The 22,088-nt window shown below is 41.2% G+C and overlaps 2 protein-coding genes and 1 long non-coding RNA gene across 4 annotated transcripts in view; 2 read left to right on the plus strand and 1 right to left on the minus strand.

Moving 5' to 3' along the window:
• LOC118369965 (zinc finger protein 239-like) overlaps nucleotides 1–6,841 on the plus strand; it is a 32,099-nt gene extending 25,258 nt beyond the window's left edge. The window contains exon 2 of the mRNA XM_052498863.1: nucleotides 4,405–6,841. Within this exon, the coding sequence (XP_052354823.1) occupies nucleotides 4,405–5,786 (1,382 nt within the window). The 3' untranslated portion in view covers nucleotides 5,787–6,841. The remainder of the gene's footprint in view (nucleotides 1–4,404) is intronic.
• Nucleotides 1–22,088, minus strand: part of LOC127916588 (zinc finger CCHC domain-containing protein 3-like) — a 128,852-nt gene that overhangs the window by 38,350 nt on the left and 68,414 nt on the right. The window lies entirely within an intron of this gene.
• Nucleotides 7,862–11,188, plus strand: LOC118370093 (uncharacterized). Of its 2 annotated transcripts, XR_004822744.2 has the most exons (5): nucleotides 7,862–9,272; nucleotides 9,518–9,868; nucleotides 10,069–10,338; nucleotides 10,626–10,758; nucleotides 10,863–11,188. It is a non-coding gene; the product is annotated as an uncharacterized LOC118370093 (long non-coding RNA). The 2 variants fall into 2 exon arrangements; XR_004822743.2 differs by having other exon boundaries at nucleotides 7,862–9,868.

Raw genomic sequence — 22,088 nt, forward strand, 5'->3', positions numbered from 1 at the left:
TAATCTATTGTGTATATTCTATGAGTGTTGTTGACGTCAACCGCCTGTATTCAATGGAGAGAGATGCTTAGCTACTAGCATGAATATGCATAGCGATCTGGAGACAACTCCTTTAGTGTTTTTATCAAAGTTGTCGGTATGTCACGTGTCCACATAACAACTTAAGCATTACGAAACTTCTGTTGGATCAAGTAAACCTCACGTAGCAAATAAGCCATTAATTTTGTTGTTAACCAAATTTGAGACTTTCCACATTGGGTTGATAATTGTTTCACATTTACATTTACATTTAAGTCATTTAGCAGACGCTCTTATCCAGAGCGACTTACAAATTGGTGCATACACCTTATGACATCCAGTGGAACAGCCACTTACAATAGTGCATCTAAATCTTTTTAGGGGGGGGGGGTGAGAAGGATTACTTACCCTATCCTAGGTATTCCTTGAAGAGGTGGGGTTTCAGGTGTCTCCGGAAGGTGGTGATTGACTCTTGTTTCCACTTGGATAACACCTACTGTAACCTACTGGCATTACCTAGAGAGTTACAACCTACTGTCACCTACTGGCATGACCTAGAGTTACAACCTACTGTCACCTACTGGCATGACCTAGAGTTACAACCTACTGTAATCTACTGGCATGGCTTATAGAGGTACAACCTACTGTAGCCTACTGGCATATCCTAGAGAGTTGTAACCTACTGTAACCTACTGGCATTACCTAGAGAGATACAACCTACTGTAGCCTATTGGCATGGCCAAGAGTGATACAACCACTGTAGCCTACTGGCATGGCCTATTGAGATACGACCTTCTGCAGCCTACTGGCATGACCTAGAGAGATACAACCGACTGTAGCCTACTGGCATGACCTAGAGAGATACAACCTTCTGCAGCCTACTGGCATGACCTAGAGAGTTACAACCGACTGTAGCCTACTGGCATGACCTGGAGAGATACAACCTTCTGCAGCCTACTGGCATGACCTAGAGAGTTACAACCTACTGTAGCCTACTGGCATTACCTTGAGCGATACAACCTACTGTAACCTACTGGAAAAGTAGTTTTAAAATTCCTTTATTTTAAAATGATATTTTCCATAATAATGATAATTTGTGTCTTCCTGTCCACATGTGGGATACCTCTCATTTTCGCCCTCTTTACAAAAATAACAGACAACTACTGTGGGACTCTCAATCACAGCTGGATGTGATACTGCCTGATTCGAACCAGGGACTGTAGTGACACCTCTTGCACTGAGATGCAGTGGCTTATACCGCTGCTTCCTTGTGTGTGTTGTGGAGGTCGACCGATTAATCGGAATGGCCGATTAATTAGGGCCGATTTCAAGTTTTCATAAAATTCGGTAATCAGTATTTTTGGGCGCCGATTTGCCGAATTTATTTTTATATATATATATATATATATTACACCTTTATTTAATCTTTATTTAACTAGGTAAGTCAGTTAAGAACACATTCTTATTTTCAATAACGGCCTAGGAACAGTGGGTTAACTGCCTTGTTCAGGGTCAGAACGACAGATTTTCAACTTGTCAGCTCGGGGGATCCAACCTGAACTCGTCCAACGCAATAACGACCTGCCTCTCTCTCGTTGCACTCCACAAGGAGGCTGCCTGTTACGCGAATGCAGTAAGCCAAGATAAATTGCTACCGAGCATTAAAGTTATCTTATAAAAAACAATCAATCATAATCACTAGTTAACTTCACATGGTTGATGATATTACTAGATATTATCTAGCGTGTCCTGCCTTGCATATAATCTGACTGAGCATACAAGTATCTGACTGAGCGGTGGTAGGCAGAAGCAGGCGCGTAAACATTCATTCAAACAGCACTTTTGTGCGTTTTGCCAGCAGCTCGTCGTTGTGCATCAAGCATTGCACTGTTTATGACTTCAAGCCTATCAACTCCCGAGATTAGGCTCGTGTAACCGAAGTGAAATGGCTAGCTAGTTAGCGCGCGCTAATTGTCCTTGTTTGGTGGTTCGAGCCCAGGGAGGAGCGAGGAGAGGGACGGAAGCTATACTGTTACACTGGCAATACTAAAGTGCCTATAAGAACATCCAATAGTCAAATGTTAATGAAATACAAATGGTATAGAGGGAAATAGTCCTATAATTCCTATAATAACTACAACCTAAAACTTCTTACCTGGGAATATTGAAGACTCATGTTAAAAGGAACCATCAGCTTTCATATGTTCTCATGTTCTGAGCAAGGAACTGTAACGTTAGCTTTCTTACATAGCACATATTTTACATGGAACATATTGCACTTTTACTTACTTCTCCAACACTTTTGTTTTGCATTATTTAAACCAAATTGAACATGTTTCATTATTTACTTGAGGCTAAATTGATTTTATTGATGTATTATATTAAGTCAAAATAAGTGTTCATTCAGTATTGTTGTAATTGTCATTATTACAAATAAATAAACAAAAAATTGGCCGATTTAATTGGTATCGGCTTTTATGGTCCTCCAATAATCGGTATTGCCGTTGAAAAATCATAATCACTCATAATCAAGTGTGTTAACTATTTAACTGTACTAGAATGCTTAAAAGGCAGCAACAATTTTAAATATCGATTATCGGTTTCGTTTTTTGGGGCAAGGAAAATATTGGCCAATAATGTAATGTCGGTGCATCCCATTATTCTAAAATTGATTATATTATAAATGTTTTTTTTAATCAATCTACACACAATACCCCATAATGCCATCACAATACCCCATAATGTCAATCCAATACACAATAATGCCAAAGCAAAAACAGATTTAGATTTTTTGCAAATGTATTAAAACTATTCCCAAGGACAACTCGTCTGAGTAATGTAAGATGTACGATCCCAGGAAAACTAGTTTGAGTAATGTTAGATCCCAGGATAACTAGTCTCAGTGTAATGTAAGATCCCAGGATAACTAGTCTGAGTAATGTAAGTTTCAAATAGTTTTCACCCATTACAGTCTAAGCCTTGTCTGAGGGGTAGGTCCTTCTAAGCTATACGGAATTGTTTTAAGAAGGTTTAAATAACATGAAGGGCTTCCCCAGTGTAGTACTGTAGAAACACCCTCCAACATGAAGGGCTTCCCCAGTATAGTACTGTAGAAACACCCTCCAACATGAAGGGCTTCCCCAGTATAGTACTGTAGAAACACCCTCCATCATGAAGGGCTTCCCCAGTATAGTACTGTAGAAACACCCTCCAACATGAAGGGCTTCCCCAGTATAGTACTGTAGAAACACCCTCCAACATGAAGGGCTTCCCCAGTATAGTACTGTAGAAACACCCTCCAACATGAAGGGCTTCCCCAGTATAGTACTGTAGAAACACCCTCCATCATGAAGGGCTTCCCCAGTATAGTACTGTAGAAACACCCTCCATCATGAAGGGCTTCCCCGGTATAGTACTGTAGAAACACCCTCCAACATGAAGGGCTTCCCCAGTATAGTACTGTAGAAACACCCTCCAACATGAAGGGCTTCCCCAGTATAGTACTGTAGAAACACCCTCCATCATGAAGGGCTTCCCCAGTATAGTACTGTAGAAACACCCTCTAACATGAAGGGCTTCCCCAGTATAGTACTGTAGAAACACCCTCCAATATGAAGGGCTTCCCCAGTATAGTACTGTAGAAACACCCTCCAATATGAAGGGCTTCCCCAGTATAGTACTGTTTTAAGGTTATACCAAGGATAATCTGGCTTTCTGATTTTGAATTGTAAGACTCCTTGAAGTATAAACCAAAAATATTCAAAAGTTAATTTATGTCAAATTATTAGGCCATACTGCTATAACCCATAGTAACACATTGGATAACATTCACAACATGGAACAACAGTAACCATAGTAACACATTGGATAACATTCACAACATGGAACAACAGTAACAATAGTAACACATTGGATAACATTCACAACATGGAACAACAGTAACCATAGTATCATCGTTTCCCCCAAAACATCTAAAGGAAGTTTGTTCTGAAGTGTCTGGTATCCTCGATAGCAGGGAGGAGTTTCCTCATTACCAGATATACTACATCCATAACTAGTGGTTTTCTCATTAGCATGGAGGAGTTTCTGCAAGCAAATTGCATGTGCATCGCCCTCGTGCCGCAATTTTTTTAAACACAGAAAGGGGTCTATATTGGAGACCAAAAGTTGTCTGGCACACTGCTTAAGAGTTTCAACAACTTTAATAATTAATTTATTGTCTACAATCTTAATGTTACTACTAATGTGAAAACAAGAGAATTTTCATATAATTTAACAGACATCAATTGTTGTACAACTTCATGGGTACGCTCTGGGCATCACCTTTTACCTCAAATAAACAGTGGTGGGCCTTTAACCATCTGTTTGACTTTGCCATTCACACAGGAGAGAGACGGGACTACCGTGGATCCTCTGGGGAGCCTCAACAACCTCATGATGCTGACGAGGCAGAGAAGAGTCTCTCCACATCAGAACTCCTCAAGAAACACCAACACAGACCCACAGGGAAGAAATCTCATTGCTGCTCTGACTGTGGGAAACGTTTCAAATATTCATCATACCTTAAAATTCACCAGCGAGTACACACAGGAGAGAAACCTTATAGCTGTACTCAATGTGAGAAGAGTTTTACTCATTCAACCAATCTGATATCACACCAGAGAACACACACAGGAGAGAAACCTTATAGCTGTGATCAATGTGGGCAGAGGTTTACTCAGTCAGGTGCCCTGAAATCCCACCGTAAACTACACACAGGAGAGAAACCTTTTAGCTGTGATCAATGTGGGAAGAGATTTATTAAGTCTAGCAATCTGACAGTACACCAGAGAAAACACACAGGAGAGAAACCATTTAGTTGTAATCAATGTGGGAAAAGTTTTATTACATCTAGAGATCTGACTGTACACCAGAGAACACACACAGGAGAGAAATCTTATAGCTGTGATCAATGTGGGAAGAGTTTTATTACATCTAGCCATCTGACAACACACCAGCGAGTACACACAGGAGAGAAATTTCACCACTGTTTAGATTGTGGAAAAAGCTTTTCAACTTCACATACTTTGAAGATGCACCAGAAAACACACACAGGAGAGAAATCGTATAGCTGTGATCAATGTGGGAAAAGTTTTACTCAGTCAAGCTCCCTGAAATCCCACCATAAGTTACACACAGGAGAGAAACCATTTATCTGTGATCAATGTGGGAAGAGATTTATTAATTCTAGCAATCTGACAGTACACCAGAGAAAACACACAGGAGAGAAACCATTTAGTTGTAATCAATGTGGGAAAAGTTTTATTACATCTAGCTCTCTGACTATACACCAGCGAGTACACACAGGAGAGAAACCTCACCACTGTTCAGATTGTGGAAAAAGCTTTTCAATGTCACATACTTTGAAGATGCACCAGAAAACACACACAGGAGAGAAATCATATAGCTGTGATCAATGTGGGAAGAGTTTTACTAGGTCAAGCTCCCTGATATCCCACCGTAAACTACACACAGGAGAGAAACCTTTTAGCTGTGATCAATGTGGGATGAGGTTTATTACTTCTGGCAGTCTGACAGTACACCAGAGAACACACACAGGAGAGAAACCTTATAGCTGTGATCAATGTGGGAAGAGTTTTACTACATCTAGCTATCTGACTATACACCAGCGGAGACACACAGGAGAGAAACCTTATAGCTGTGTTCAATGTGGGAAGAGATACTCTGATAAAAGTTATCTGATCAAACATCAGAAAATACATACATGAAGGAGTTGTTTCATGATCTCTATGAAATAATGTCACAATGTAGAATGTTTTAACATTGTAGAAGGAGTATTTTAATGATGTCATAATGTAGAACCCTAAACGTTTGCCCCCTGTTATATTGATTTCAGCATGATATGGATATTAGCCTTAGGGGGAAAATCCAGGCTCTGAAATGAAAGAGTACTATTTATATGATTTAACAAAAAGTGACTAACAAAAAAAGTTGTTACATTTACCACATTGGTGACCCACTTGAATGAAAATGCAACACTTCAAAATGTAGCTAGCTGATTTCTACAAATTGTCCTCTAACCAGTGATGTACACATTATTCCTAGATTCCGTGTGGTTTTTGAGCTGTTAGTTTTAACGGAGACATTACACTTAACCACATGCGTCTGTGACAGAAAAAATGATGTATTTACCTCATTTGGTGGATATTTAACAATTATTTACTTAACAAACAGTACGATATTACTGTCCTGCTAATTCTGAGTTTTATGGTGTTCACTCTAGCTTCCTGCAGCTAGTCTGGGTGTCGAGGACATGGGCTTCATTTGGGATGGCTTGAAGCTGACGATTGATGTCTTGGTGATTAAAAACCAAACAGCCACATTCCATTCTAAGATTAGTGGTACAGGTGAGACATATGTCTCCGGTCTGATTGAGCCTGCATTCCATAGACAATATATGGTGTATGTTGAGCTGGGATAGAGAGGAGTAGAACAAAGGACTCAATGGTCCTGAGACATCCTGGCATCTGGGATATTAGGCCAGGGTCGGGGGTTAAGATGACATCTGGGATATTAGGCCAGGGTCGGGGGTTAATATAACACCAGGTGCAGATGAAGACAGGATGAGCCCAAAGTGGCTTATGGTGCCCCCCAATCTAGATGGGAGGGGTGGAACCAAGCATTCTGGGTATTAGCTATATAAACTGTGCGTTGTCTGTAAAGGGTAGGCTCTCAGACTAACAGTCAGTTAAGACTGTTGGGCTGACGGTTTCATTATTGCAATAACTAATCAATGTTAAATAAAGATGATTGTTTTAAGAAATGTCCAAGTCTCTCGAAGTACTGAATTTCCATGACACGACCCAATTGAAACAAAATACAACACTTCAAAATGTAAAGAGATGTTTTCTACAAATTGTCCTCTAACCAGTGATGTACACATTATTCCCAGATTCCGTGTGGTTTTTGAGCTGTTAGTTTTAACAGGATGTGCAACCTCATCTTCCCCCTCTCATATGCAAATAATTTTAGCATAATTCGATGAGTGATGACAAATAAGTGTTCCTTTCCTTTGTTCATCGACCCCTACATTTAAATACATCCCTCCAAAATGTAGATGACTGTCTTCTGCATGTTGTCCTCTAACCTGTGAGGTAAAAGATATCTCCAATTTCCATGTTTTTTTTAGTTGTGTTAGTTTCAACAGCACATACAACCTGATTTGCTCCCTAATCGATATCAGTGATTTATTGCTGCTTGTGCAGTTTATAAGGTGCTTGTTTAAAAAATACAAGTAATATGATTATTGTGGCAGATGTTTGTGTAAATAGCACATGTTATGTTTAGGTTTTCAATTTATCCCAAACTGTTTCTGCATATTGGTTATTGATTTGGACACGTTAAAATTGTGTTTTGACATTGGGATATCCCACCTAGCAAAATGTCATCGAAAAGACGTTGAAAATAAGACTATTCCCGACGTCCGATATAAATTCGGTTTTAGTTGAAAGTTGAAAAAAAAAAAACTTACTTTCAACGTACTTGAAGCTTATACACATGGACGCAGTATAATACATTTGTCTATAATCTATTTTTATAATCAATCCAGTATTTATTTACAAGATTCAAGTGCTAATTGTCTTTATTTCACATTTGGTTTTGATATTTCATATTTTCATTTCATGTGACATTTAGTAATCTAAATTATTTATGCAACCAACTGACAATTTTTGGGTACAATTATATTGACACTGTTGCCCTGCTTTTAGAATATCCGGGTTCATTTTCAGATGTGCCAACCCAAATGTACCAGAGCAAGCCATTGGGGACTGGGCCCCGATCCAACAACATGCCTATCGAGTGAACCCTGAAAAGAGAGAGAAGATCTGCAGTGAGGTGGAAAGTTACTTCGGAAATTCCAGGAGTTTCCTCTTGAAATGTCCGTGATGAGGACAACATGGTTTCTGATTGTCCCAAGGGTGTGCATTCAACAAATTTTGCATTTAGCCAGTGCGTTGCCATGGATTACAATTTATTTTGACTGTACGTTTTTCGGTATTGGAGAGAGTTTTGGGGCTCGTTCCAAGGGGGCGATAGTTCTAGAAGCTAGTGAGTTTTAAGTTGTTGTCTGTTGGTGGTAAGCATTCTCTTAGGGGGGAAGGTGTTACAGTCTTTGGTTTTTCCATTTATGTTTTGAGGTGGACACCAAGGAACTTGAAACTCTCGACTCGCTCCACTACAGCCCCGTTGATGTTAATGGGGACCTGTTCGGCCCTGCTTTTCCTGTAGTCCACGATCATCTCCTCTGTCTTGCTCACATTGAGGGAGAGGAAGTGCCAGGTCTCTGACCTCCTCCCTGTAGGCTGTCAGGGAGAGTTTTAAAATGTCAGTGAAGACACTTGCCAATTGGTCCGTGCATGCTCTGGGTACATGCCCTGGTAATCAGTATGTCCTAGCGGCGTTGTGAATGTTGACCTGTTTAAATGTCTTGCTTTGGAGAGTGTGATCACACACGTCCGGAACACCTCAATCATGCTTCAGAGTTGCTTGCCTCAAAGCAAAAAAGGCATTTATGTCGTCTGGAAGCTCGTCTCCACCTTTTCTTCAGGTGAATGACAGGGATTTGGGCCTGATCTCCTGAAAGCAGTATATACTTCGTGTCAGACTCGTTAAAGAAAAAATATTTGTCAAGTTTGAGGTGACTAATCACTGTTCTGATGTCCAGAAGCTCTACCATGCGAACAAGTTCCCACTAGAGAACACAATCACATGCTGCATGAGGTGTGGCTAACGTTAGCAAGCTTGAGCTAGATACCAAGCTAGCATACAAACTCGGTAGAAATAGTGCATTGTGGGTAATGAGAAGATATCCAGAAATAAGTTAAGAAATATTTAATAAAGCAAAAACATAACTGTTTGTCCTTATAGGTAACCAGATCTTCAATACAACTAAGTTACTAAGTCTTTAAACACACTGTGTTACACTGGTGAGTAAAAACTCATGCTTCCTACACTAACTTGTAGTCTGAAAATAAAATGTAAATTTTACTCAACTGCGTCCAGTCAGTAGATGGACTAGGTGCCGCTTAGGCCGCCCGTTGTGACTCCGTCAAGAATTCAGCAGTGCGAGTTTGTATGAAGGTCTGGTTATTAAATGGGATCATAGTTCAATAGTAATATCCTCCAAAACGCTCTGGTGACAAACGTTGCTGCCCTGTTTCCAGTTGTCCACATGGCTGGGAGAACCTATTCAAGTAAGTAAGTAAATAGGTTTTGGAAATGTAAAAAAACACAATGTATTATTAACTAACTAGCTACAGTGCAGGCTAACCCAAATGAGCTGCTAAATGAGTTGCTAAATGAGCTATCTAACTAACTTCAAATACTGTGTAGATAGATAGCTAAGTGAATGAAATATCACCAGCTACCTAACTTCATATTAGCTAGTTATCTTGATGTATTTATCACTTTAAAAAACAAACTCCAAATGCATTTGTAGGTAGCTAGCTAACAGCCATGGAGGGTGAAAGGATAGCAGCACCAACGGTCAGTGAGAGAGGATGTTATTCTGGAAAGGGCGGGTACTTTTGTGTTGGTCCTGTCCCTAGAAGTGAGGATGGAGATAATGCTAACATAATATTCAGTGTGTTGTAATTTGACTACAATGAAGTTTCTTGTGAGGTTTTCTGCCCTCAGATAAAGAGCTCTACGAAAGCCAGTTTACTTATGAAGAGGTGCCAATGAAGAGCAGTGGTCCTCAGTCCTGGGGACTCAGAGGGGCACATTGTTGTTTTTGCCTCAGCACTGCACAGCTGATTCAAATGATCAACTCATCATCAAGCTTCAAGTGGTATTTATGTATTAATTTGTGATGCCATCCTTGATATGATCATGTTATTGTCACAAGCTACACATGCACATATGTGTGCCCATGTATCTATCAATCCAATGTTATCATGATTTGTTATCAGGGATATTACACTTTAGTAATCCACAACGACTTGGTGATTTAACAGTCTAATAATTACATTGTCTTCCATATTCCTACAGATACCTTGTAACTGGAGATTCCTTCAAAACGATTACCTACGGTTACCAGGTAGGGCACTGCAATGTTGGGTAACCAGGGTCATCTGGGACTGCCTCCTGGAGGAATTCAGGTGTGTGAAGGCTACCTGTGTCCTGCGTAACTTCATGAGGATGGACACAAGGACCGGGAGGGGATCTGCAGCTCGCCACCATGTGCCAAAGGAGGAGTCTGCTGCTCTGCAGGATGTTTCAAGGATGGGGTCCAACAACGCAGCAAGAGAGGCAACCCAGGTGCATGAGATCTTCACCTCCTACTTCTTCAACAAGGGTGCTGTTCCCTGTTAACACCATAGACTACACTATGCACAACCGAAGGCTCTTTTAAGAGCCATTCACATTGCAATAAGAGTATTCTTCCATTTACTTAGCTATGTCAACTGCAGTTATTCAATTCACAGTTTCTATCCCTTTGATTTATACTTCTCAGGTGATGGTGCTGTTTAGGTAAGGGTGTGATGTCTGTACAAAAACAAAACAGGCTCTTATCCCGCTCTCCCCTTCGACCCTAAATACTCTAGGTTATATCAGCTGTGCCGGTGAACCCCTCCTGCATCTGAACTGGCTACATGGGGTCAACAGGAAGTATTATTAAAGAGATGCTTTACATTGAAATACAGATAGATGCAGTAGTCCCAGAGTTAATGATCCAAGGTCAGTTTTGCATTTCACCTCCTGATTGATGAATAACAATGTTAGAATAAAAATAAAACACAAGGCTTAAACATGCTCTCTCTCCATCTGTCTCTTGTCTGCAGATATGTTTTGATGTGAGAGGATGCCAACCCCCAGTCTCATCATCGCCACCTCACCTGCTTTTAAGATGACCTTTTGGCTGACTAGAGACACTATTATGTAATTGTGATGAACTGAGAGAATATTTATGTAGCACTGTGATTAATTAATCATGTGCTGCCTTCCCTGCTCCTATGTGTTTACCTCTTTCCCTTTCTGTCTTCTACATCTCTCTCTCCACCTCCTCTTTCTTCCTCTGTTTTTATAATGCACAACATCTGTGCATTGAAGTACAGATTGAACTTGTATTTATAACACTTGGATAATGAGCTTTTCAATAAAGTGTTTCACATTCTCTACTGGTTGAAATGAAGTGTAATGTGATGAAAACTCCACCTATCCTGTGTTTATCAGATCAATGCAGATGAAGGGAATTAGACGTTGAGATGAACCGGTTTTAGAGTATTTACATGATGCATAGGAAGTGTAGTGTTCTGTTTTTTAACATTATACTTCTGTATATATGAATTAACTGTTTATAGTCTATTAGTTACAATGTGTAACCATTGATGTCCCAGAACCAAGATTGGTAAACACTGTTAAAGTGTATAATTGTAATACAGACATGTAGACACAGCGTCATTCAAAGACTGGAATTTGATTCTCCTGGTATTGGATATGACTGAAAAATAATCGCAAAGACATTCATACCTAAACTGCACCTTTATTTACCAAGGTAGAGTACATGATCAGTGAATATATTAAATGTACAGGCTACAATGTGGTGATCTCATGCATGGTAATAACTACATGTATATATGACTTCCATCCTTGGCACAACATGATATTATATTCTACTCAATCCATAGGCTTCATTAATGTCATTCAGGCTGTTTTGAAGTTGATACAGCTGGCTATGATAGCTGAGGTTCATATCTAGGTTCTGAACTAATATGTATACCAAATGTTTGGGTCCATACACAGATCAGCTAGATAGCTAGCTACACATCCATAGGCATACAGGTATTTTAATCATCCACTGCACAATAAGCAAGAACATAGCTATGCGATTTCATCTATCTGCATGGCAAATATCAGAAAGGCAAGCATACAAAATTGAACATTCAATTTGCAGTAAATTCTTCAGCTAGCTAGATTATATACATCCACTGTTTCACTAAACTAGAGCCTGGTTTGCTGGTTGTTTCAGGAATTCCCTAAAACAACCAGAATTACAATGTCATGCTCACGTCACAACACCCATAAAGCTAGTCAGCTAACTTGCTGAATGGCGATTTTCATAAATGAACTTTATGATAAAAAAAAGCATAATTGTTTGTCTTTACATTAACTAACATTCCTGTCAGCTGTACATGGTTTTGCATGATTTGTTATGACGTTATAATCCCTTACATTTTGCTTCCATTCCAGTATTTCTATCTGCCATCATTGATCCAGTTCTGTTCTGTGTAGGGATACCCCTCTCTCCTAGTATTTCTGTCCGCCATGTTTGATCCAGTTCAGTTCTGTGTAGAGGTACTCCTCTCTCCTAGTATTTCTGTATGTCATCTTTGATCCAGTTCAGTTCTGTGTAGTGGTACCCCTCTCTCCTAGTATTTCTGTCCGCCATGTTTGATTCAGTTCAGTTCTGTGTAGGAGTACCCCTCTCTCCTAGTATTTCTGTCCGCGATGTTTGATCCAGTTCAGTTCTGTGTAGAGGTACTCCTCTCTCCTAGTATTTCTGTATGTCATCTTTGATCCAGTTCAGTTCTGTGTAGTGGTACCCCTCTCTCTGAGTATTTCTGTCTGCCATCTTTGATGCAGATCAGTTCTGTGTAGGGCTACCCCTCTCTCCTAGTATTTCTGTCTGCCATCTTTGCTGAAGAAAGTCTAACAGTCACTAGTGCAGAATCAGCCTCCCCGGTCCGAGTGCCGGCCCGGGAAGAACTTTAAGATGCCATGGAAAGTGTAGTGTCTTAACACTTAGCACTTATTTATGTAATAAGTAAGACTCTGAATACAAGCAATTAAACTGGAGCTTCACATTTACTCAAACATAACATTCCTTCTCTTATACAATCAGAGTTACTTTTACCAAACCACAACTGAAACATTTCCCAGAACTTGTTGTAGTTATTTTGCATCTTTTAATTTGAACTTGAACAGTTAGTTTTTGTTTGTTTGTTTATAAGTCTAGTCTGTCTGGTGGACGGTGCCTTCGTTCTGGGTAGCGCCTCGGATTGTCTGGAGGCTCCTGAACATCCTCAGTGTGTGCTTGTTCCATTATAGCTTCTGCTATAGCAGCACCTTCATCAACACGTTCCCTTCTTTCAGCCTGGGGTCTCTTTACTGCCCCACCATCCTCTACAGTTCCCTGTGTGTCACTCTCAGGATCTCTCTGTGCCTGTTCTCTCTCGATTGTTGTGCTGTTTTCCGTGGAATGCATTTGGTTAATGTGACGCCGCCACATTATGTCTGGGCTCACTTGAACTTGGTACGTTCTGGGTCCTGTTTGTGTGTGTACGGCCCCTCTTGTCCATTTCCCTCCTCTTCTGTAGTCTCGCACCATCACTTCCTGTCCTGTTTGGAGATGGCGCTCCCGGCCACCGGAGAGCATCTTGGCTTGTTTGTTCAGCACTTCATTACACCTGTTTGGCTTCATGATGTCCAGCTGTGTGCGGAGAGGCCTCCCGAACATCAGTGCGGCTGGGCTTTCATTTGTCGTGGCATGTGGGGTGTTTCGGTAGGAGGCCAGGAACTTGGCCAGTTTTGTTTGCAAAGTCCCTTCGTTCCATTTTGCTGCACGGAGTCCTTTTTTTAAGGTTTGCACAAAGCGTTCTGCCAACCCATTGGTGGCAGGGTGGTACGGAGCTGAGGTTGAGTGTTTGATTCCATTTACTGACATGAATCTTGTAAACTCGTCACTTACAAAAGCTTGTGCGTTGTCACTTACCAGCTGCAGTGGCAAACCGAAGCGTGCAAACGTTGTTCTGAGACACTCTATCGCCTGAGCTGAGGTGGAGGAGTCAGTGCAAAAACACCTCTGGCCATTTGGAATGGGCATCAACTATAACCAGAAACATGTGCTTTTCAAAGGGACCAGCGTAGTCCACATGAATTCTCTGCCATGACTCTGCGGGCCATTCCCATGGGTGGACTGGGACAGGAGCAGGCATGTGAAGGTTTTCCAAACATCCGCTACAGTTCTTTGCCATATTTTCTATCTGTTGGTCCAGACCTGGCCACCAGAAGTGGCTCCTTGCGAGCAGCTTCATTTTGACAATTCCAACATGACCTTCATGTAGTTGCTGCAAGTCTAGATGTTGGCATTTCTGGGGTATCATGACTCTCATTCACCACATCAAACATCCTTGGTACGTTGTAATTTCGTTTCTCCGCTGGAAATACGGAGTCAGCTCCTTTCTGCCAGTAGCTGGCCATCCTGACATGGTGTAGGGGTACACTTTTGACAAGGTCACATCTTTCATTGTCTCCTGTTTGATAAATGTGCTTGTGACTGGTATGGCCTCGAGCTGAGCGGTATGGAACATGTCCACTGCATCCACCCTCCTTTGTCTTTCTCTTGTACACGGCAGTCTGGATAATTGATAGAGGAATTTCTAAATTCCTTATTGTTTTACAGCCAAAACCAATTAGTCACACTCTTATCTAATTCATGATAAGTTGTAAGTTTATCATTTGCATGAATTAACAAGAGACCAGTCTTAAAAACAAGTTCAGCATTTATTCTTGATGAGTACTGACCCAAAATACAAAGAACATTACATTTTAAAGAGAGATCATAAAATGACGTCATCAGTTTCACACTCCCTCCCATCCTTACAATAGCGTAGTATACTCAGGCCTGGAGATTTTCTTCTCCCCTCATAAAACAGACATTCCAATCTGTCTAAAAGATATACTTTTTCTCCCCTAATGGAACATAACCCAAACATTCTTATCTTGTCTGAAAAGCTATAACATCCCTCTCCCTTAAACCTCCCAAGAGGCACAGACAATTAATTCGTTCTGCTTACATTTTGAGTAACAGCTTAACCAAAAACTCATACTTTTCATATCATAACATAATAGTATTAGAATAAATGGTTCTAATCAATAATGTATACATAATTAATCATTTCAACTATAATTTCCTCTAACAATCCTCCCTTTGATAAAATATTATACATTCAAATCTACATCTAGTTTTATTTAATCATAAAAAATAAAAGTATAAATGAACTTAACTAACCTTTTTATAGAGGTTTATCAGATTCTTCACACATCATTAATAAAATCTAACCTTAACTCCAACTGGTTTTAAACCTACATCAGAATCATAACTCCTTTTTCAGGATTTTTGCCACAATCTTTATTAAAAAACAGTTTAATCCTTGAAACAAATTACAATCTAATTCCCCTTCATCTCAACACTATTCTCATCAAACATAAATTCCCCACAAATGACAGATTCAGATTCGTCCACTTCCTCGGTAGACATGCCTTCAGTCCTCCACGGTCAGAACCTGGAATCGGCCCATAACGCACCATCTGTAGTGTCATTGATCTCTCCAGAGTCCTGGAAACAAGGCCTCGCACACAGGGAATTAGACAACAGCCGCATAAAATTAAAACAGTCATGCAGGTGGATGCAGCCCATAACACAGTGATTATAAAATTTTTCCATTTTCCAAACGTACTATCAAACCAATTAGTCAGGGGAGTATTCACCCCAGAGTTTTCTGCCAACCCGTGAGCCAGGGTGGTCAAACCAGCTGAGGCTTCGGGCACTGGTTCGTCCGGAGCTGTGTTACCCCGGGATGTAAGACATGGTCCTGATTATCACGCCCACTTCCCCCTTTTATCTAATGCAATTCTATTCTGTCAGGTCTTCCAGCTGGTTGCTTCAGTCTGTTCTACAAAACCTTTAATAACACCTTTGGTATTCCTGCTAAAGCGCTGTTGATTATCATAACTATAATTAATTCAGTTCACGCTCTTGTGAGAGTAGAACCCCGGAAATGCTTAACTCTAATCCTGCTAGGATCTGATTTCTTGCTTTGACTCATCTGGCACCTCTCCTGGAACCCCAATGTTATCAATGTATACCTTGTCATCAAATGACCCAGATGAAGTGCTTCTCTTTTCCCTTTTAGATAACTTCATGTCCTTTTGTCTGCGCACATGACCCACACAACCACTAGGTGTCAACACTGGCCCATTTTATTTTATTGAAATCCCCAGAGTTCAACCAGCCTGTCAATTCAGACATGGTCTCGTCAGTGGTCATATTCTCTGTCTTATTGGTTGAACTTCGGCCAATCACATTCTCCTTATCGACTCTAACTTCTGCCACCTGGAACGGTACCATAGTATCAGTTGAAAACTGGTCGAAGCCCACATACCATAACCCGAGGTCCTGAGTATTGACCGCCTTAATGTTAATTCGCACCTTTATACAATACTTCCTCTGCTCGGGAACACAGTCCAAAATGCCAACCCTTACTATACTCCACCTGGTCCCAAATTGAGTGTATGGGTTTACATAGCCATCCCTTTCAGTGTGAGCTATGACCTGGCTCCACGACTTACACGGTGATTTACACAAATACTTCCCATAGAGTCCCATGGTTCTAGACTGCCAAGGAGTGAATGACCCCAATTGGTCTACACAAAATTCTACTGAGAGATCCTTGCCCAATTCCACCCTCACTTCCTTACTGTTTTGTTTCAGTGACCTTTTGAGAATCTTTGGTAACATCCCATTTCCCTCATCTAGCACATGAGTCAAATTATCCTCTTTGGCACTCTCTGGGGGATCATGGTGAATCAGGAATATGGCCCCCACAATAAAACAGCTCAGGACGGTCAGCGCACACGTGAAGCCCCACCCTCTCCCCGAGAACATATCAACAGCCAGAGGCCAAGCCATCACTTCACTTCTATGAACGCTCACAGCTGGGGAAAGGTTGGGTATAGGGAATCTTCAGAAGGAGTTTGACCCCCGTTCCATATGGGTCACGGTTCCTCTCCTACTCCTGTGATTGTTCGACAGTGTTAGCGTACCTTACCCTCTTACAATGTGTGATATGCACCCAGGTAGCTCTTTCGGCTAATCTCACAGCGAAGGCAGTCACCAGTAGTACTTGGAATGGTCCCTCCCACCGAGGCTGCTTCCAGTTTTTTTTCTTTAGTGATTGGACCCAGACCCAGTCTCCTGGTTGAATCTCGTGTGCCACCTCCTTCTGTAGTTCTCCTGCTGGGCATAAAACTTTTGACATACGGTTTGGTTAATAAAACAGTTTCTTATTCGTTCTGTTTATTAGCAAAACATTTTTTATTTATTAGTTAATTATCCCGTAGGTCACATCCTATTCTCGAACACTATTTACCCATCCCCTCTTTGTTACCTGTCTCTGCCCAGGTAACAACCTTGCCTTATTCTTACACAATGACTTAGTAGGTAAGATTTAGTGAATTATCCTTATGTCTGACATTATCATTTAGGAGTGTCCCTTTCATTTCCCACATGTCCAATTCTCGCTTTTGTCTCCACTCAGTAACTCCACTCAGTAACTGTAACACACTATGTTATCTTTGCTCGTCCTGGCTCCCTTCTAAAACTTCTCTGCTCTCCAACCTTCAAGGTCTCTGCAGTGCAGGGGAGGGCTCTTCTGTCTGCCTGTGGCTTTGTTTTTCACATTCCCAAATTTGAACTACATGCCTCACTGTTTGGCTTTCTAAACTCGTGGATTTTCTTTTAGAAAGAACATGTCTATGAGCGGCTTTTCTCTAAAGTCCTTACATTTCCTTAATCAATCTATCTTAATCCTAACAATAATCCTAAATCATCATAGATGTCCTATATTCCTGTTAAATGTAATACTATTTAAAAACGTATAATCTAATAAATGCTAACCATATTAAAAATCCTTCCTACACTAACAAGCCCTCTCCTTGGGGACCCTCAGTATTCTATCTGACAATAACATGGGTTTAATATGTGTTGCAAAGTGTGGAATAAAACTTTGGTCATGGAAAACAGAGTAAAGCAGAACAAAGCATTCTTATAACCCATCTGGTCCTCTCAGCTATTCCTATCCTGCACCAGGTGGGCACCATGCCACCCTTCACGACAGGGAGAACAAACATACATGGGTCATCCTCAGTCAGTCTCATCCTCCCCTGAAAGCATGCTTCACCTCGGCCTCTCCAACTGGAGCATCAAGCAAAGGCATCATGCCTGAAGCCTTCACCACATCTGTAACAGACTTCTTAAAACACGATATGATGCAAGCAGAATACAATAATTAGGGTCAGAAATCCAGTAACCACCATACCAGTATACTCACCAAACCAGGCTCCCAACTAAGAGAACAGTCAGACTCCTCCACCCCCGCCATGGTCCTCATCTCAGCAGATAGTGCATCAAGCCCATTAAGGCCCTTAGATATACTACCATCTGGACTGGTGTTATTAGGGATATACATACAACATTGTTCACCGAACATCTTGCAAACGCCCCCCTGACTAGCAAGAAGCCTATCCTAAGCAAGTCTATTCTGTATAAGACAGCCACAAATTGTCCCTACCATCAAAACCAGTCTCAGTGCCTAATTGATCAATAGTTGAATAGTCTAACATTAATTACCTGAATGGGATTTTTAACCCAGTAGTAGCAGGTTCGGTCCAGGGGTGGTAGAGGAGTGTGTCTGGCCCTGGTTCGTCTGGGACCTCTGGTTTTGGCAGTACCTTAATAGAAAACACACCCATCGTGTCTGACACGGTCCTTTGTAGTCCGAGGGTGTAAGTGCCTGCATCAGAGAGCTTAATAGTTTTGATGGTTAGTAGGATTTCATCACCTTTACAAAGTTCAACAGTGCTCCCAGGTTTTCCCCCATATCATGGAAAACCTATCCACCTTTGTGGGAACCCCTATGCCATAAGGATATCCTCTTCTCCAATCCCAGAACTGTCCCAAGTTGGATATTACGTAATCCCCATACGGACACCCTCCCCCATTACACAGGTAATGTCCCCCGTCTTTTGACTTCTGTACACGGGTGTTAAAACCAAACAAAAATATCTCAATTCCTTCCCTGCCCTGTTGGCTCAAAATATGTTATCTTCCCCTATTCATTCTCAATGATAAATATGACTTTCTCTCTGTTACAATACCAAATCCCTAATAGCCCATTCAAAAAACTTCACAGCTAATGTTATAAGACAGAATCCTGAACCACTTTCTCATTTGCGGTTCAAACAGTAATTCTAAGCCCTCAACCAAAACGGCTTCATTTCTAATGAATTTACCTTAAAACTAGTAACTCAATATGACCCCATTCATTATACAAATGACTCTCCCCTGAGGCTGATCAGACCTCAGAAGCCAGTCGTGATAAGGTCAAAAGGTCATACCATATTAGACATAATGAACCCTTTATCCTTACAATAGAAATAGTCACCTGTGTAATTAAAACCCATAAAAAAACATCTCATAAGGTTACTGTTCAACTAAGTTAAATCAAACCCCTAAAATTGACCATAACCAGTAAACAAATAAACAAAACACTTTTATATCAACTTCTGAAAAGTTACTCGAAACCTCGATACACACACCAACAGCCATACGATTTGCTCCGTTATCCCCAGTCCCTGGTGACAAAAGTGCCTCGCTAGTGACGTCATCATCAAGCGCTCAACCTGCCAATTCGTAGCGACTTCAAATGAATTGTAAATAATTCTTGTTCGATTAACCAAACCTAATTTATCACATCTGTTCAAATCCTGAATTATAATTTACCACCCATTTACCATCATTTCAACTATAATTTCCTCTAACAATAATCCATCTGCATTTGTGTGGAGGGATGACGGCTTAAACTCAATGTCATACATATGACTGGCAAGGAACAGGGCATTTCGCTGCAACCTGGCTGCTGTCATTGCCGGAATGCCTTTCTTTTGACTGAAAATGGAAAGCAACGGCTGGTGATCTGTAACCAGTGTGAAACGCTTGCCTTATAGGTATGCGTGGAATTTCTTGACGCCCCACACTAGTGCCAGTGCTTATTTGTCGATTTGTGAGTAGTTTTTCTATGCATCATTCAATGTTCGTGACGCAAATGCAACTGGCCTCTCTGACCCATCTTTCAGTGTGTGTGAAAGGACGGCCCCTAATCCATAAGAGGACGCATCACAAGCCAACTTCAATGGCATTTCAGGGTCGTAATGTATCAGGACCTGTTCAGATGTTATGAGCCGTTTTGCCTCCAGAAATGCATTTTCACACTGCTCTGTCCACCGCCATGTCCTATTCTTTTCCAGGAGCTGATTTAGAGGCTGGAGTACTGCTGAAAGGTTTGGGAGGAATCTTCTGTATTAATTGATCAGTCCCCTGAAAGATCTCACTTCTGTGATATTTTGTGGTTGTGGTGCCTGTACCACTGCCTCGATTTTGTCCTGTGTTTTGTGCAATCCATTGCAGTCAATCTCATGTCCACAGAAGACAATCTTGTCTTTGAAGAACTCACACTTCGTTAAGTTTGCCTGTAGACCATACTCTTTCAGTCTTTTCAGGACCTCTTCCAGGTTAGCCAGGTGCTCTTTGTCGGTGCGTCCTGTTATGATCATGTCATCCAGGATACACCGGGTTCCTGGGATTCCTTGTAAAATCTGGTCAATAGTTCGTTTCCAAATGGCTGGGGCTGATGCAATGCCAAAAACCAGGCGGTTATACCTGTATAGACCTTTGTGTGTTTTTATTGTCAGGTACTGTTTGGAACTCTCTTCAACCAGTAGCTGCAGGTAAGCCTGTTTCAGATCGATTTTACTGAAGTGTTTCCCACCAGCTAGTGCAGCAAAGATGTCATCCAGACGTGGCAGGGGGTATTGGTCCACATGCAACATTGAATTCACAGTTACCTTGAAGTCCCCACACATTCTAACAGATCCATCTTTCTTCACAATAGGAACTATGGGTGTGGCCCATTTGCTTCTGTCCACTTTCGTCAGGATCCCTGTATCCTGCAAGCGATCGATTTCCGCTTCCACCTTTGGTCTCAGGGAGTATGGAACAGATCTGGCTTTGCAGAATTTTGGGGTTGCGTCATCTCTTAGTACAAGTTTTGTTGTGAAGCCTTTTACTGTTCCCATCTGATCACTGAAAGCTGTGTTGTATTTCTTCCGCAAGTGTTCCAGTGTTTGGTCTGTGCCTTTCTCTTTGGACTCGAACGTGTGGAGCATTTTCAAGTCACACCAATTCAGCTTTATTTTTGAAAGCCATTCCCTGCCAAATAATGGGGGGCCAGTTCCAGGCACCACATACAGCTGTAACTGCTGTGTTTGCCCCCCATAATGCACTCTGACCTGCAACGCCCCCATTGGGCTCAATCTCTCTCCTGAGTAAGTCTTCAGCAACACATTTGTGTTCTTCAGCTTGATAGCCTTAAAGTGCTCATTGTAGACGGTAGTGAAAATTATAGACACTACAGATCCTGTGTCCAGCTCCATTTTGAGGGGTTTGCCTTCGATATCTGGTGTCACCCATATTATGCTACTGCTGGGAGAAGTCACTGTGTTTAACTCCATTGTACCAATTAATCGTTCATCTGAATCACTGCCACTGTTCTCTGCTAGTGCATTCACAGACCCTTTACTTTTCTCAGTTTTCCTGTTGTGACTGAATTTAGCTTTGCATGTTCTTTGAATGTGCCCTCTTCTACTGCATTTGTGACAAATTTCGTCTTTGAAACGGCAGTCCTCTGCTCTGTGACCATCTCTGTCACACCTGTTGCATTTTCCGGCCACACGGGGGCACTGTCAACTGCGTGAAAACTTGTGCAGGGAAATTTGTGACAGGTCAGTACTTCTTTTACTTTGCAACTTAAATGCATCTTTAGTCGCGATTTCCATAGCCACAGCAATTTCAACAACCTTTACAAACGTGAGCTCTGATTCTGTGAGCAAACGTCTTTGAATGTGTTCATGTTTCAGTCCACAAACAAATCTATCCCTTAATGGTTTTTTAGAGTGAAGTACATCGAAAAAATCAAGAGAAAACTGCAAGACTCAATAGAAGACAAAACAAGGAACAAACCAAAAAAGACAGGCTTTTGAAAAATTAACTATTTTTCATATAATTGTACAGTTATCTTAGCTAGCTGAATTGCTAGCAGAATTGTTTACTTGTTGCTAAGCAGTTGCTAGGGACTCTCCTGGAAGAAGCTAGCTAGCTTACAAAGAATAAC

The sequence above is a fragment of the Oncorhynchus keta genome, chromosome 37, assembly GCF_023373465.1.
Source record: "Oncorhynchus keta strain PuntledgeMale-10-30-2019 chromosome 37, Oket_V2, whole genome shotgun sequence".
Classification (NCBI taxonomy): Eukaryota; Metazoa; Chordata; class Actinopteri; order Salmoniformes; family Salmonidae; genus Oncorhynchus; species Oncorhynchus keta.